The sequence below is a fragment of the Periophthalmus magnuspinnatus genome, chromosome 3, assembly GCF_009829125.3.
Source record: "Periophthalmus magnuspinnatus isolate fPerMag1 chromosome 3, fPerMag1.2.pri, whole genome shotgun sequence".
In the NCBI taxonomy this organism is placed as follows: Eukaryota; Metazoa; Chordata; class Actinopteri; order Gobiiformes; family Gobiidae; genus Periophthalmus; species Periophthalmus magnuspinnatus.
Genome location: NC_047128.1, coordinates 35,881,910 through 35,897,301, shown reverse-complemented (window position 1 = coordinate 35,897,301; position 15,392 = coordinate 35,881,910). Strand labels below are relative to the sequence as shown.

Below are 15,392 nucleotides of genomic sequence, written 5' to 3'. Positions count from 1 at the left end.
AGAGCGGGATTCAAACCAGCAACCTTCAGCTCAGCGGGTCTAACGCTCGACAAACTGAACCACTGTCGCCCCAAACAGTTGAAACATTCTGTGTTTGATCATTGAAATGAATGGGAAAAGTTAACTAAAGTAGAATTCATTAACATTAACACATAAATTGTGTCATGCATTATTAAAACCCACTTGACCAAAACTTCTGCCAAAGTTAGCAAAACGGTGGCAAGTCCTGTTAAAAAGTGCAAGCGGTTAGAGAGTCATTAGTCACCATATTCTTCTGTTAATGTTGATTTATATCTACTACATTACCCCTCCTGTGTACTGCAGTATCAATTTGTTTTACTTTGTCCCGTTGTACGTGTATATAACCAACGCACAACACGGCGAGCCACACACAGCCAGGCCTGTCACCGTAATGAATATATCGACTTTTTTATTGTTCAGTTTTTTGCACAACCAGGGACATTTCTGTTGTTTTTAATATAATTTAAAGCCTATATTTGAGCTGCAGTTGGTTGAATAATTAACATCTATGTCACATTATAGATACTAGAGCGAAGTGCGAGTGTTTAATTGGGCCGTTAATGTACTGCAGCCACGTTTTTACAACATGGTTCACTTAAAAAAGGTTTATTATGTCACTTATTTTGGCAGTGGGGTAAAGTACTGTCCATATTATCCTTTATTAAGATCCTTTTCTGTTGTAATTTTAGACTGTTTGTATAAATGGACGTAGCTAACCTGCTAGCTGCTGCCGTTCATACAGGAAGTGCTCGTGTGTGCGCTTCCGGGTCCATGGACTTGATGTCATTCTGGTCTTAAATGTTCGTATTAACCCTCTACATGATCCTGTTTTTTATTTATTTCACTTTTGTGTCTGTAAATCAAGATATGAACATTAATAACAGACAAATCAGTCCTTCCTGAAGTCCTTCCTGTTAGCATTAGCAACAGGTTTGATTGACAGTGTTGCTAAGCGCCTGCTCCCTCCTAAACCAGAGATGTGGGCAGGAAGCGGCGTTACCTTCAGCATCCTCGCTCTGGATTGGCTGTTTGGTTGCTATGATACTCATGGTCAGAATTCTAAATATGGAACACTGCTCCAAAGCAAAAGACGAAGTTTAAATCTGTCAACTGGACAAATCGTTGGAGTGAAGATGTTTCTCTGCTCATTCAAGCCGCTTCTTCAGTTCTGGTCAGATTGCTGCTGGACACGGCCTTAAATCTGTCTGAATCTCATCTATTGTTTGATCTATTGTTCTCTTTGTGTTGGGTCTGAGGATGGAGTTGTAGATGGAGGAAAGATGATGTCTGAGGTCCCCATTCCTGTTTAATGAAGGATTCTCTTTCCTAACAAAAAATATCTTCTTTAACTCTCCTCTCAAACCATTTCTTTTCTCAGATCTGACCCTCTCTCTCTTCTTCTTTCGTGGTCAGTGTCTTTGAGATGGAGATGAACAGCAGACTGTGTCCTGAGCTGCTCTCTCTTCTTCTTTTGTGTTTTTTGTGTCTTTGAGATGGAGATGAACAGCAGACTGTGGTCCTGAGCTGCTCTCTCTCTGTGTTGGTTCATCCTCTTACGAAGTAGCTGTTTGGTTTCTCCAATATAACGCTCACTGCACTCTTCACAAAAATCTCTCCTCCATCTGTAACTCCATCCTCAGACTCAAACAAAGAGAACAATCGCAGGGTCGTTAGCGGCTGAATAGGGTCATTTCGGCTAAAACTGCTGGAGACAATAGATGTTTACAGTTTCAGTGTAGTTAGCTCCTCCCTTCAGACAGATATAAGGCAGAGTCCTGTAGTAATCTGACCACGACTGAAGAAGTGTCTTGGACGAGCAGCCAAACGTCTTCACTCCAACAACAATTTGACCAGTGACAGATTTAAACTTCGTCTTTTGCTCTGGATCAGACCTGGACGACCGAGGGTTTACACAGACAACTCTACTCCAAATTAGCCACTATAGCCGCTAACCTCGATGAGTTTCATTTGGAGCGTCAAACTCCTTTAGTCCACTTTTTTTATACAGTCTATGGTTGTAATACATCATGCTCCAAAATGCATTATCGTGACAGGCCTATAAACAGCCCCAGTGTGCAGTGATTTACCAAAATGTCCCTGCATGAAAATGGCTCTGGTGCAATGAAAGTGGTGAGAGGAAGAGAAGGAAAAAGGAGGACTTACACTGTGTTGCATTGTCCTCCACACTATCCTCTGGGAGCAGCAGTGAAATGAAGAAGAGACGGTTAATTGGACAGTGGAGTCATTTAGAGATTTAGAGAGAGGATCTGGGCAAGAGCACGAGTCTGAGTTAGTCAAGCACAAAGTTACACGACAAATGGAGCCACACAGGAGCTGGTATTTTACTGTGAGAGATTTAAATACTCAAAACAGGAGGTCATCAGATGTAATCACCGTAACGAGCAAAGTGGCCTTAACTTATATTAGGCCCGTGCGACAAGGAACAGTCGTGTAATCAATGGTCATCTGGACACTGTTTTTGCAATCAAGATGTTTCGGCTCCCGTCCAGAAGTCGTTGAAAACGGCACTGAAACGGCTCTGGGTGGAAGCCGGGGCGTCGTGATTGCAAAAAGCAGCATCCAGATGAAACCTTCTCTGCAATTATATTAGATGATCGTAATTATAGGGCGGCATGTGGTAGACCTTAGAATAAATCGAGATGAAACGGAGATAAACGGCGCTGTTCTGTTGTTGTTGAGACGCTAAACAGGTGAATGAAAAGCGTCCTGCCCAACGAAAAGACATTCCCAATCAGTTTTCCCATAGAACTTTTGCAAAATGTATAGAAAGTGGTAATGTTTTGGGGAAAAGAAACACACTTAAAGGCTGAAATCTTGGTAAGTTGTAAAATTTCCCCCCAAAAAGTCTAGAAAATTATTTAGATTTTATTTCTGGAGCGGCTAATTATGCTAAATGCAACGATTAATAAACAGTAAATATAGATAAAACAAAAAACAAACATCGTAAATGGTTCTTGGGAAAAATAAAGGAGATTGTCCAACTTTCGTGGCACGAGTCTTTCACCGAAACATCTCTGAGCGATGAAGGAGTGACACATGCGACAGAACCTTTTGATTATTTCAGACGTCAAATACGATCAAGTGAAAAAAGCGAAAGCATGAGCAGTTATGAAACCCGCGCGCCTCAGACTGACAGCTAGCTTTTCTCTGTCTTTATTTGAAGCTGGTTCTGACAAAATGTTCAGATAAATTATTAAAGGAAACAAGAACCTGAGGATTTTTCCATAAAAGCGCGATTTCTTTTGGTTAGTTCACTTGTTTTTCTCGCTTTACATGTAGGTTTTGATGTGTCACGCCTAAGAATAGACAGCCTTGTTAGACTTAATACAGCTTGTAAAAATGACAAGCTGAAGACAAGGCACAATAATAAAAGCTGTCATAGAATTTATGTCAACTAATTACTTTGCTTCAGTGTTAAGTGAATTTAAGAGTACTCGCTAATTGCTTTCAAATGAGCTTTGACATTGACTGTGGGACATATTTTATACAAAGAAAAAATGTCCTTATTCTCTGCAATAAAACAGCTATTTCCCACTTTTATAATTACTTATATTTAAGCCACAGATCAGTTTACCATTAACACTTCTAATTGGATATGACGAGAAAATAACAGTACGATTTTCTGTATAAATAAAATGTTGTAAAATGTTGTTGTGTATTGTTCTGACTCGGCCTGATCGTCTGCGGTGATGTTTAACGTGCAGTGGGAGACGCTGGAGTCTGCAGAGTTATGACTTGACTGTGTTTTTATAATCGACGTGGACGCAGCCTCCTCCTACACCGCTGCTTTTAAAGACACGGGAAACTTGAAAGCAACTTTATATAGCGTCGATTAAACTTTGTGAGATTTTCCCCTCCAGTTTGTGCAGAGTTTGTAGCACAGATCTTTGTGTTTATGTGTTTTTCCATGGCCGATGCTGATCCGATTGTTCAGTTCTATCGATATTTTTGGACTGATTTAGGTAAATTAACTCATTTGAATTTAGTACAATCGCATCCACAACCTTGTTTTACTACAAACTGGAAAATAGAGCAGTGCAGTCACATTTTTCCAGCCGCCTCTCTGGACTAAAGTGTTTAAATAAAGCTCTGTGCATATAATCTTTGTGCATATGGAGGCAGCTGGTTGGATAAACTAAATATCAGCATCTGCTGGAGATTTAAGGCCGATGGCTGATACGCTACGAAGTGTAAATATCGGTCTATCTGTTCTATACTAGTTGGTCTGGTTGCACTTGATTTCACAACATAAAAAGCAATGGTTATCTCTGAGTTGCTCCTTTGAATATTGAATTCTCAACAGAACACACTTTTTTTTAGTAGTTTTTTTAGTCTAAGTAGCTTCTTCAGTCGTGACTGTTCTGGTGAGTGACGCTAACTACTCTGAAATTAGCTCGCCCCAGTTGGTTGTAATAAACACCTGAATTTTGTTAACTGGAGGATTTTTATTTCTCTCTCAGCCAAGTTTAGCTTCTTCAGTTTGTTTGAACAGTGACTCATTTTTACTACCATCTGACCTCATCCTCTGCTTTTATTTTCTCTTTGAGTTCGTCAGCTGCTCTCCTGTTTGGTTTAGGTCTGTCCAAACTTAAATCAAGCAATTCTGACATCGTTTAATCAAATAATAAACACCGCTGTCTGCTGTTAGCGCCTGTCAAGTATCATGCTTGTGGTAACTTTATATACTTACAAATAAAACCTTTGAGAATGAGTCAAAACTACCTCATCTGTTTTGTACGACTCTCACTTTAACCCTCACTTCTTCATTCATGTGTTCGTAGTCGTGGTGTTTTGCGTTGGTTTCCGTACCAGTCTGTCCAGGCTTGTTCCAGATGTGGTGGTGGGTCGTTCTTCGTGGCTGAAGTGTTTGAATCGTCCACTGAACACGTCTGAGATCCCCCGAGCTGAGCGGCCGACTCCCGAAGGCTTTGGCGAACCACAGCCCTGAAACACCTGCAACCAGAACACGGCTATAATAAGATAACCAGCAACGAAAAGACAAAATGATATACAAAAATCTTCCAACTGTGACTGAAAACATCTTGTTTTTCCATCTTGGTGATAAACTGTTGTGTTGAAAAGACGCCACATCACACCGTCCACTCAAACATTATTCTAGAGACCGTCATCAAATAAAAACTCAAATTAGAAACACACAGGACACATCACTGTGTCTGGTTCTTGGGGTTTTGCAGTCATATTTGTGTTATTCTGCTTCAGAGGTTTGCTCAGGTCACTCAGGAAAATGGCAAGTTATTAAATTCAATATGATTTTTTCCTGGAGTTAGTGCAGTGTTTGTATTACACAAAGCCTGTGCTCAGCTTTGTAGCTACAGTCAATAACTTGGTCAATTAGTTGACTCAAATTTGATTTTTTTTCCAGGCACACCTGCCACTCCCTGAGGGCACAACAATGCCCCGCTGCACCGGGTTAAAACTGCTGAATGGGTCTAGTCCTTTTCCACAGTCACCACTTCCACTTAACTCCACAGTGTTTGGTAGAATCTGATTCCATCAGGACGAGACAAAGACGAGACAAAGACGAGACAAAGACGAGACAAAGACGAGACAAAGACGAGACAAAGACGAGACACGAGACTGAATCCACAAGACGAGATTATGAGTTATAATAAAAACATTGTGCATTTCTTGGTCTAACTCTGCAGAGTTAACCTTTCTTTGACCAAGGTAAAAGTAAACATACACGGAAAAAGTCACAAGCTCTTTTTTTGTGTGTAAATCAGTTTGATCTGGTGAGAGCTTGTGGCATGGAGTCTGCCCACAGCATAACAATAATCAAGAAACAATCATGGACACAGCTGCACTCTGACCAATCAGTGACCGGTGACTGGAGCCGTTTCTACAAAGCACCTGGCCCCAGGTAAAGCCGAGCGAACGCAAACACTCCATCTGAGGCAGTTTATCAGAATTCTCAGCCCGTAGTGACTGTGCCGAGCGGAGGCCAGTCCATTTCTTTGAAGAATACACCTCCATTTTGATCTGAAATTTTCGCTTTGCCTACACCACTGACATTTTCCCTTCGGATATCTTTGGCCCGCGTGAGCTCACAGCAGCAACACTCGTGTGCGATAAGACAGGCAAATAAACAGTCCATCTGGATCGCGGACTCCCCTTATGTGCCAGATTAGAGCGAGAGCCAAGCACATAATGCTCACAACACCACGAGCATCAACACTCCACAATATGTGACAGTGTTTGGTTACTGCAGTGTCATGTTATTATTTCATCATCACATCACTGTCCTGCATCGTCCTCGTTAAAGCTCCAGGACACAGTGTTTGTTTAGTGCAGCTACAGAAACACAAACATCACACAGACCTTCACATTATATCTGAAAAAACAACAGGAAAAAGCAACAAGTCCCATGTTTTTATTCATGTCATGTTGTTGTAGCATTTATCTCCCTCGGTCTGAGTAGTGACTTCATTGTGTAAATATATTTACATGTAGATGGTTTAGTTGCTTAAGGCTCCGAACTGTGTCCCTGAATGCGGCGCCTCATTATGATTGGTGCTCGGCCCCTGGCTCTGTGTGTGATGGAGGACTCTAATGTGCTCAAGTGCTGTCAGGACAAGCAGCTGCCCGCTCTCTCCCATTTGTCAGTAACTCAACAAGTTTTACACTGAGAACAACATCAGGACCGAGGCAAAAACACATCCACAGGCTCCGAGGACGCAGAGGAAGAGCAACATGCAAACCACAAGACTATTATGTGATGGAAATACTGTCAGACATGAAACTACACATATTTAGAGCTGCAATATATGAGGGATTTAGTAATGTGCTCGTCTCCATGGGGATGTTATAGCTTTACCTGCAATGGTTCACAGTTTGGCATTAAATGTATTGATCTTGTACTTATTCCATTACTGATATTTCTAAAAACATCTTGACAGGGGGTTGCCTCACCACAGATCTGCCCTGTAACTGGCCCTGGTGCACCTAGTTGTTTAAAGTTATAGGCTGAAGTGAAATACCAGGCGCCCAAACATATCACTGTAATAATCCCTAGTGTTACCATAGCGACGGCGGGGTAAAGCGTGCGTACCTTTGCGGACACGTGCATGCTGTTGTCCTGCATGGTCATGATGGCCTCGGAGATCTTGACGTCGATCGGCTGGACCACCGCCTCGATGTTGAACGGCCCCTGGAGCCTGTTGGCCACCATCAGCATCGCATCTGTCAACACAACAACAGTGTCAACCATCGCCACGGAAACCCTTCATTCAACAGACCAGACGCACTTTAACGAGTCATAAACAGAACGCAGGTGTGGCGCGTGAGGAACAATGAGGAGAAAAGCTGTGATAGCCCCAAACAAACAGCGTGATGTAGAGCAGTGTAAACAAGTGAACAGGGCTGAGACGCAGCAGAGAGGGACTGGGAGATGTAATTAAATATCAGCGCGCTCGGCGTACAAACAGCCTATTAATAAGCCAACAACTCATCTACATACAGGCGCAGACACACAGCCAATTATGCATTTTATAGAACACATCAGTACAGAGACACTGTTGATCACCGAGGAGCAGAAAAGTGTCATTTCTTTGATATTCTGTTTGATTGAAGCTCTTGTTTTTGATAAAGTCGTTCACGTCGTGTCTGAATCAGTTCAGATAAAACTGTCATTATTTCCCAAATGAGCAATAGACTTTATTTATTTGTTCATTTTCCATGATCAGCTGCCCTTCAGTCAGACGCATTAGTGAAACTCCACTGACTGCGCCGGCGTCTTCAGCACTGCGCCGGCGTCTTCATCACTGCGCCGGCGTCTTCATCACAACTGAAAAATATCTACCATTCCTTCTCTGGAAATTAAACCATGACCATGCAGTCTCTCAAATTAACGCTTCCCTATGTCACTTTTTGGGTGAAGGATCTGCCCCTGCTCTTCTTCCTGGAGATTATGTTGCTTTGGATAGAATGTTCCACAGTACAGCTTTAAACTTATACATCCTCATAAGTTAGTCCAGTACCAGGTCATTTCATGGAGACAAACACATGGCACTTTCCTCCAGCAGAAAAGTCACATGTTTTGAAAAAGTAGTCGCACTTTTCCATCTGTTTTGATCAAATATAGATTGTGTAGAGCTAATCGTCTTTCATATCTCATCGTTGGCTAATTTGTTAATAAACTGGCGCCGCTCTGCAAATAAAGTTAACCGTTTCTACTCACAATCGGTAACCACGGAGGCTTTCATATGCTGCCAAAAAGCAATCAGCTATTTTCGACTTTTGTTATGCTGTTATTGATTTTGAGAGAAGTATGGCTCCTTCTGGTGGCTCTAATCTCATCCAGAGTCTTCCCTGTGTTTAATAAAGACACGACAGCAGCTTTAAAGAAGACCTCACCTTATTAGTTCACACAGAGCCTGGCACAGATCAATGCCCAAAACACATTAGCCACTTACGCCACTGACTGCCACTTTTCATTTTCATTAAAACTATATTTCAATGACTGAAGAGAAGGACGCTGCAGTGGAACTGTCTGCGCGATGTGGAACTGTCCGCGCGATGTGGAACTGTCTGCGCGATGTGGAACTGTCTGCGCGATGTGGAACTGTCTGCGCGATGTGGAACTGTCTGCGCGATGTGGAACTGTCTGCGCGATGTGGAACTGTCTGCGCGATGTGGAACTGTCTGCGCGATGTGGAACTGTCCGCGCGATGTGGAACTGTCCGCGCGATGTGGATCTGTCCGCGCGATGTGGATCTGTCCGCGCGATGTGGATCTGTCCGCGCGATGTGGAACTGTCCGCGCGATGTGGAACTGTCCGCGCGATGTGGAACTGTCTGCGCGATGTGGAACTGTCTGCGCGATGTGGAACTGTCTGCGAGACGTGGATCTGTCTGCGAGACGTGGATCTGTCTGCGCGACGTGGAACTGTCTGCGCGATGTGGAACTGTCTGCGCGATGTGGAACTGTCCGCGCGATGTGGATCTGTCTGCGCGATGTGGATCTGTCTGCGCGATGTGGAACTGTCTGCGCGACGTGGATCTGTCTGCACGATCTGGAACTGTCTGGACGATGTGGAACTGCCTGTGAGATGTGGAACTGTCTGCGTGATGTGGAACTGCCTGTGAGATGTGGAACTGTCTGCGTGATGTGGAACTGTCTGCACGTTGTCTGTGGTAAAAGGAAATGGTCCACGGTGACATTATGATGACAAAAAATGACATAATTGTGTGCTCCTCCCAGTTGAGTTACGTTGACGTTCCTCAAATTGAACTTTAACGTAACTTATTTATCAGACAGTTCTCATTGTACAATCAACATTTTTTCAATTAGCCCAATTTTCAACCTATTTGATGAAGAAATGTCAAAGTTCTGCTGCGAGTGAGTTATTTTTTGGGGTCATAAATTACCCCAGGACGACACAAGGGACAAGGACGAGTTACACGAGCTTTAACAAAAACAGAATTATGTCAAGATTTGGCAAAAAATCCTTAGTTAAACAATTTTGGAGAAGTTTAGGGGCGAGTCTTCCCACAGATGAATGCTGTCATTATGTCCTTGGGCAAGACACTTAACCCCCCCTTGCTCTGGTGTCTGCGTACACTGGTGTATGTGTGTATGTGTGTGGGTGTGTGTGTGTGTGTGTGTGTGTGTGAGACTGTGTGTGTGGTTCTTTGAGCTTTTAGTGTCTTTTAGTGGAAACTGTTATATAAAATGTGCTCATTCACCAGTTTAATTTGACTGGTGTTGGACATGAGCCGCAGATGTGACGTTTAGTTTAGATACATAAGATTACATAACTTTTACCTAGAAAAAACACGCCATAAACACCAAAACTGTTATTTTTTTGACAGCTAACATAAATATGAATTCATGTATTTTGTTTAAACTGCCAGAAAAAAAGTCCATTATGAGTAAACAGTGTCTTCTGAATGGAAATCTGTTTGAATAGAAAGTGTACAGTATTTTCCAGACTATAAGTGTGACTTTTGTTGACAGTTTGTCGTTGGTGCGACTTCTCCTCAGATGTGACTTATATGTGAAATGATTCAAATCTATAAAGTCACATGTTGGTTCTTGTCACAGTGACAGTCGTGCGAGGGGCTCTAGACTTGGACCAGTATCTACTCCTCCTGAACCACTCAACATTTAAAATATCAACATTACACTCATTTAAAAGACAAAGACAAACACTCAACAAAAATGAGCCTAAAATAAAGTCGTTTTCTGCGACGCTTCATCTTCCTCTGGAGTTGGTGGATTTGTTCAGAATCGACACCGAGGATGAAGAATTCAGTGGATTTATTGATTTGGAGTGAGATCCAGAGTAAACTTTTCTACTTTATTTATCAGATTAACTGTTAATATCTTACGTTAACAAACCAGACACGTGTTCAGTTCTGTCTGTGCTTCATGGAGCTGAATAAATATAAATGTGTTACGTTAGCGTTAGCGTTAGCATTAGCGTTAGCGTGATGTACTGATATTCAGCCTGTTGTTCCACATTTTATTATTATTATTAGAACTTGACTTTAAAGATAAAACGTCTGTTCTTGGTCACTACTTCCTGTTGGCGTCACTACTTCCTGTCCAATTTTATCTCTATGTTTTAGCAGAACCTTGCAAAAATTTATAAATACTGTTAATAGATACTGTTGTTCTTTATTTTATTATTATTATTATTATAACTTGACTTTAAAGATAAAATGTTTGTTCTTGGTCTCGGATTTCGTAAAATAAATTTCCCTCAAAAATGCGACTTATATGTTTTTTTCTTCATTATTATGCATGTTTTTACCTGATGCGACTTATACTCCAGAAAACACAGTACACACACGTCATCAATACATTCTACAAGTATATTTCAACTATTTGTCATAAATCTATTTACAACCAGCAGTATTCCACCAAACAAAGTAATGATAGAATAAAAAACAAACCTGTCACATGCACTTAAAGTGAGAAACACAGATGAGTGCTGTGAGTTGTTAGTGTGTGGGGCCCTCAGGCGGCGCAGGAGAAATGAAACACTGCATCTCTGGTGTGTTCTTTACCTCATTCTCTCCGACTCATTTAAAACCGTCTCCATCCAACATGTCACATCTCTGTGTTTACTCTTTCCTCTTCAAATCACATTCACTCACTGCAAAACCTGACTCCATCATTACACACGATAATAAGAAAGTTGTTGAAGGACTTAAATTATAAAGCAGGTTCTTGTGATTAGCAGAAAACTGTCAGGAAACACTGAGCGGTCGAGCGTTTGGGGAAAAGGACGAGGACGTGGACTCGGTGATAATGTGTCTGTTAAACATGAGCCGCTCTGGTTAAGTGACTGGATTTCTCCTGAGGTTGGAGCGAAGAGCTGAGTCCAACTAAAATAACGTTTGTAGAGATTTGAGCCAATCAGAGCAGCCGATACTGAGCCCTCAGAGCGAAGTGGAGCGATGAAAGAGTGAAGTGTGAGCAGAGTGTGAGCACGAAGTCATGAGGAGCAGAGTCTCACATGACAGAGACACCACTGGAACTGTGCTGTTCTCTCCTCCTCTCTCCTCCTCTCTGCGCTGTTCTCTCCTCCTCTCTGCTCCTCTGTGCTGCTCTCTGCTCCTCTGTGCTGCTCCCTCCTCCTCTGTGCTGCTCCCTCCTCCTCTGTGCTTCTCTCTGCTCCTCTGTGCTGCTCTCTGCTCCTCTGTGCTGCTCTTTGCTCCTCTGTGCTGCTCTCTGCTCCTCTGTGCTGCTCTCTGCTCCTCTGTGCTGCTCTCTCCTCCTCTCTGCTCTTCTGTGCACCTCTCTCCTCATCTCTGCTCCTCCTCTGTGCTCCTCTCTCCTCCTCTCTGCTGCTCCTCTGTGCTGCACTCTACTCCTCTGCTGCTCTCTCCTCCTCTCTCCACCCCTCTCCCCTCCGCTCCTCCCCCTTTCCTCCTCCTCTCTACTGCTCCTTTGTGGTCCTCTCTGCTCCTCTGTGCCTCTCTCTTCTCCCCTCTCTTCCTCTCTCCTCCTTTCTCCCCCTCTCTCCCCTCCTCCTCCTCTCTCCTCCCCTCTCCCCTCCTCTCCGCTCCTCTCCTCCTCCTCTCTGCCCCTCTCCCCCCTCCTCCCTCTCCTCTCCTATCCCCCTCTCCTCCCTCTCCTCCTCCTCTCTGCCCCTCTCCCCCCTCCTCCCTCTCCTCTCCTATCCGCTCCTCCCTCTCCTCCCCTCTCCCCCCTCTCCTCCTCCTCTCCTCAGGTGTCTTTATGTTATATTTCTCCAAATATAAACTCTCACCAAAACGACATCTAAGAATTCATCTCAGCAAATTCTATTTCGAAGTGCGGCAGGAGAAGTATCGGCTCCTTCACTTTTTCTCTTATACATGTACATATTTATGGAGTTTAGTTGAAGTATTTTAGGTCAAAAACCTATTTGGAAACAGAAAGTACAGTGTTGACTTTGAGAGAGTTTACGATTATCCGTCCGCCTCAATGAATCGTGAAGAATCAGATGTTTCGGATTCATTTTAATTCATTTCAACGTCTTTGATGTTTGAGTAAAATGACCCGGTGTCTGGGCTCAGGTCGTGTTCTCTGGAGAATCAGCTGTAAGTGCATGAAAGTGACACAGAGAACGTGGATTTTCATCATTTTATCTGAAACTATGGAATGTTTCATGCAGCAAATACCAGCTGAAAAAACATTTAACCATTTTAATGCTCAACTCAACACGGGCTTTTTCTGAAAACATTTTTTAATGTTCTTACTTACAAAACACAAGGTTTACTTTGAGCTTTTCACAGCGTCTGAAAGTGATGTTCAAGTGCAGACCGTGGAGCATTATTTTCTAAAGAAGTAATGAATTTAATCAATGTTTTTAACTGAATCTGGAACATTCTTTCTCCCTTTATATAAAACATTGTCCGTTCTATAGGCTCCTGGTCGACCGCGGCTGAAGCCCATAACAAACTCCACTATTTTAACTGAGGTCACTTTTCAATGAGCGCCTGACAACTTTATGAGCCCATTAGACTATTTTGTGTTGTGGCCGTGTGTGGAGATTGTTCTGGGTGAATAGGGCCCGGGCTTCCAAAGGTGACAAATAAGATCAGTGGTAATGTCAGGTATAGGTGGTGGAATTACAGTGTCCGCGGGCCCAGCATTCACCCGGCTGTCAGGAGAGCACAGAGCACGGCCAATCGACAGGCGCCGTATTAAAGCCAGCGCCAGACCGGAGGAAGTGATTTAGACGCAGCACAGAGCTATAACTGCGGCTGAATTAAACACGCCGTGAGTGCAGCTCCCGAGCCCGCTCCTCATTAAAACAGACGTGAAGGTTCATGGGACAATCGGGCTTAAATCTTATAAACAAGACTTTGAGTTCACGTCACGTTTTAAACACATATCTGCTCGTACTGTCACATACATCATGAAATCAGGGGTGAGACGGAGAGCGACGGGGCGGGAGCAAAGCATCTGGACCTACAGGCGTCAGATCGGACTGTCAGCGCCGCACAAATAGTCCCTAAGTTTGCGGAAAATGTATTTAGTTCAAGAATATCTGGATTTTACATGGTCCGATCACGTCACTGCAGCTCGATACTCACGATTTCAGTTTATATTCTGTTTTTTTCTCAGTTCTCACCTGCAGTTCAAAGCTCAAATCACATGATCACGCACCGCAATGTCGTCCTTTTACTAAAGTCGACTGAGTATTCTACATATTTGGTGCGTGTATTTAGTTGTTTGTCCATCATAAAAGAAACATCTTGAGCTCATGAAATAAAGTTGTTGCAGTTTGTGTTCGTGATTCGCTCCATCTGGATGTGATTCCGGGCACATACTGAACTGATCGATCGCCACATTTCAGCGTTTTGTCATTGTTTTGAAACGTGCGGCGCTACACAAATAATATACAAACATGTGGCGATTTCACTGAGGCCAAAACGGAGACACCAGACTCACCGCAGACGACGTTTAGAAGAGTCGACTGGTTTTGTTTCATTTGGACGTTTGAGAGTCGCACTGACAGACGGGTGAGTGGGCGCGCCGCGGAGAGAAGAGTGCGCGCCCACAGCACCCGCAGACGGTGACACCCACTGAGACGGTGACACCCGCTGAGACGGTGACACCCGCAGACTCCGGCTTTAGCGTCTGCGGTGGTTCATATTTAAATGGAATAAAGGTTCATTATCGGTCTGTCATTTATAAGTTTCTGCACTGACCACACGAGCTGAAGTGGAGCTACGCCCTGTTTCTGTTTCCTACAATTTCCCACAGTACGGCATTAAAGTTTCTTCAGATTTCCACAGAAACACCACGTGGATAAGTTAAGATCTGTGGAGAGGAGACGCCACTCACGGTAATAAAGTTTATAAATGTATTGTGTTTCAAAGGACGTCACAACTTTCTATTGACGGGGGCAGCTAAAATGATGTGTTTACCTTTTGCATATTTCATGACAAAGTACAACGTAATCAATCGGGAAAACTGGCTCTTGCGCCCCCATCTGGAAGCATGACATCATCACATCCTGCAAAAACCTTTAACAACAAACCAAGTGAAAGACAGAACGAGCCAGACATTTTTATAATTAACTAAGTAAATCAACCGTTTGCACATTATAAACAATATATAACATTTTGTATTTATGTTGGTTGGTCGACTTTTTTGAAGTGTTTTTAGGGGTCTCTGGGTTTTGAGCAAATTATATGTAATTTCATGTGTTCTGGTGCATTTTATGTGTAATTATTATTATTATTCTTTCCGATTTTATGCATGGGATTGCTCTAATGAACACTAAAATAAATAAATAAATGAATAAAAATCACAATTTCCATAGAATGAGTCCTCTTTGGTGCAACAAATACTGTCAAATACAAACTTAATGATGAAGAAAACCCAAAAAATGCTTTACAAAACTTTTTTTTTTTCTCAACGTGCAAAAAGCCGCACTGGAGACTTTAAAAACAGCCGTAATAATGATAATAACAGTCAAAACAAACCCCAGGTACAGCACGTACAGAAGAGCATCAGGACGTCACAGTCTAGAGCATAAACGCCGCACATAAAGACATGAATCATCCTCTTTCACGTCACATAAAAACAGCAGAAACATCATTATTTTGCACGGCTCTGTCTGAAACCTGATCGACTCTACGTAAATAATCATGTGGCGAAGTGTCCGCCTCTTTTCTACCTGTTTGAAGAGCGCCGCTGTTTGTTTGCTCGCACCGCGCGCTCAGATTGTGTGCGACGCTTGGTTAGATTTCCATCAGTAGCGGAGCAGAGGTCATCGCAGGGGTCAGACTCAGTCCTGTGAAGTCTGCAGCCGCCATGTTTACTGCACTTCCACTTAAAGCCACGGCCACAAAAACCCACTGCATCCGAGGGCAGCGGCGGGAAAA

General features: G+C 43.0%; 1 protein-coding gene across 1 annotated transcript in view; it reads right to left on the bottom strand.

Moving 5' to 3' along the window:
- The window catches only part of gpc6a (glypican 6a), a 201,763-nt gene that overhangs the window by 28,207 nt on the left and 158,164 nt on the right, over positions 1 to 15,392 (bottom strand). The window contains exons 5-6 of the mRNA XM_055230406.1: positions 7,112 to 7,242; positions 4,852 to 4,995 (exon numbers count right to left, since the gene is read on the bottom strand). Coding sequence (XP_055086381.1) covers positions 4,852 to 4,995; positions 7,112 to 7,242 — 275 coding nt within the window. The remainder of the gene's footprint in view (positions 1 to 4,851; positions 4,996 to 7,111; positions 7,243 to 15,392) is intronic.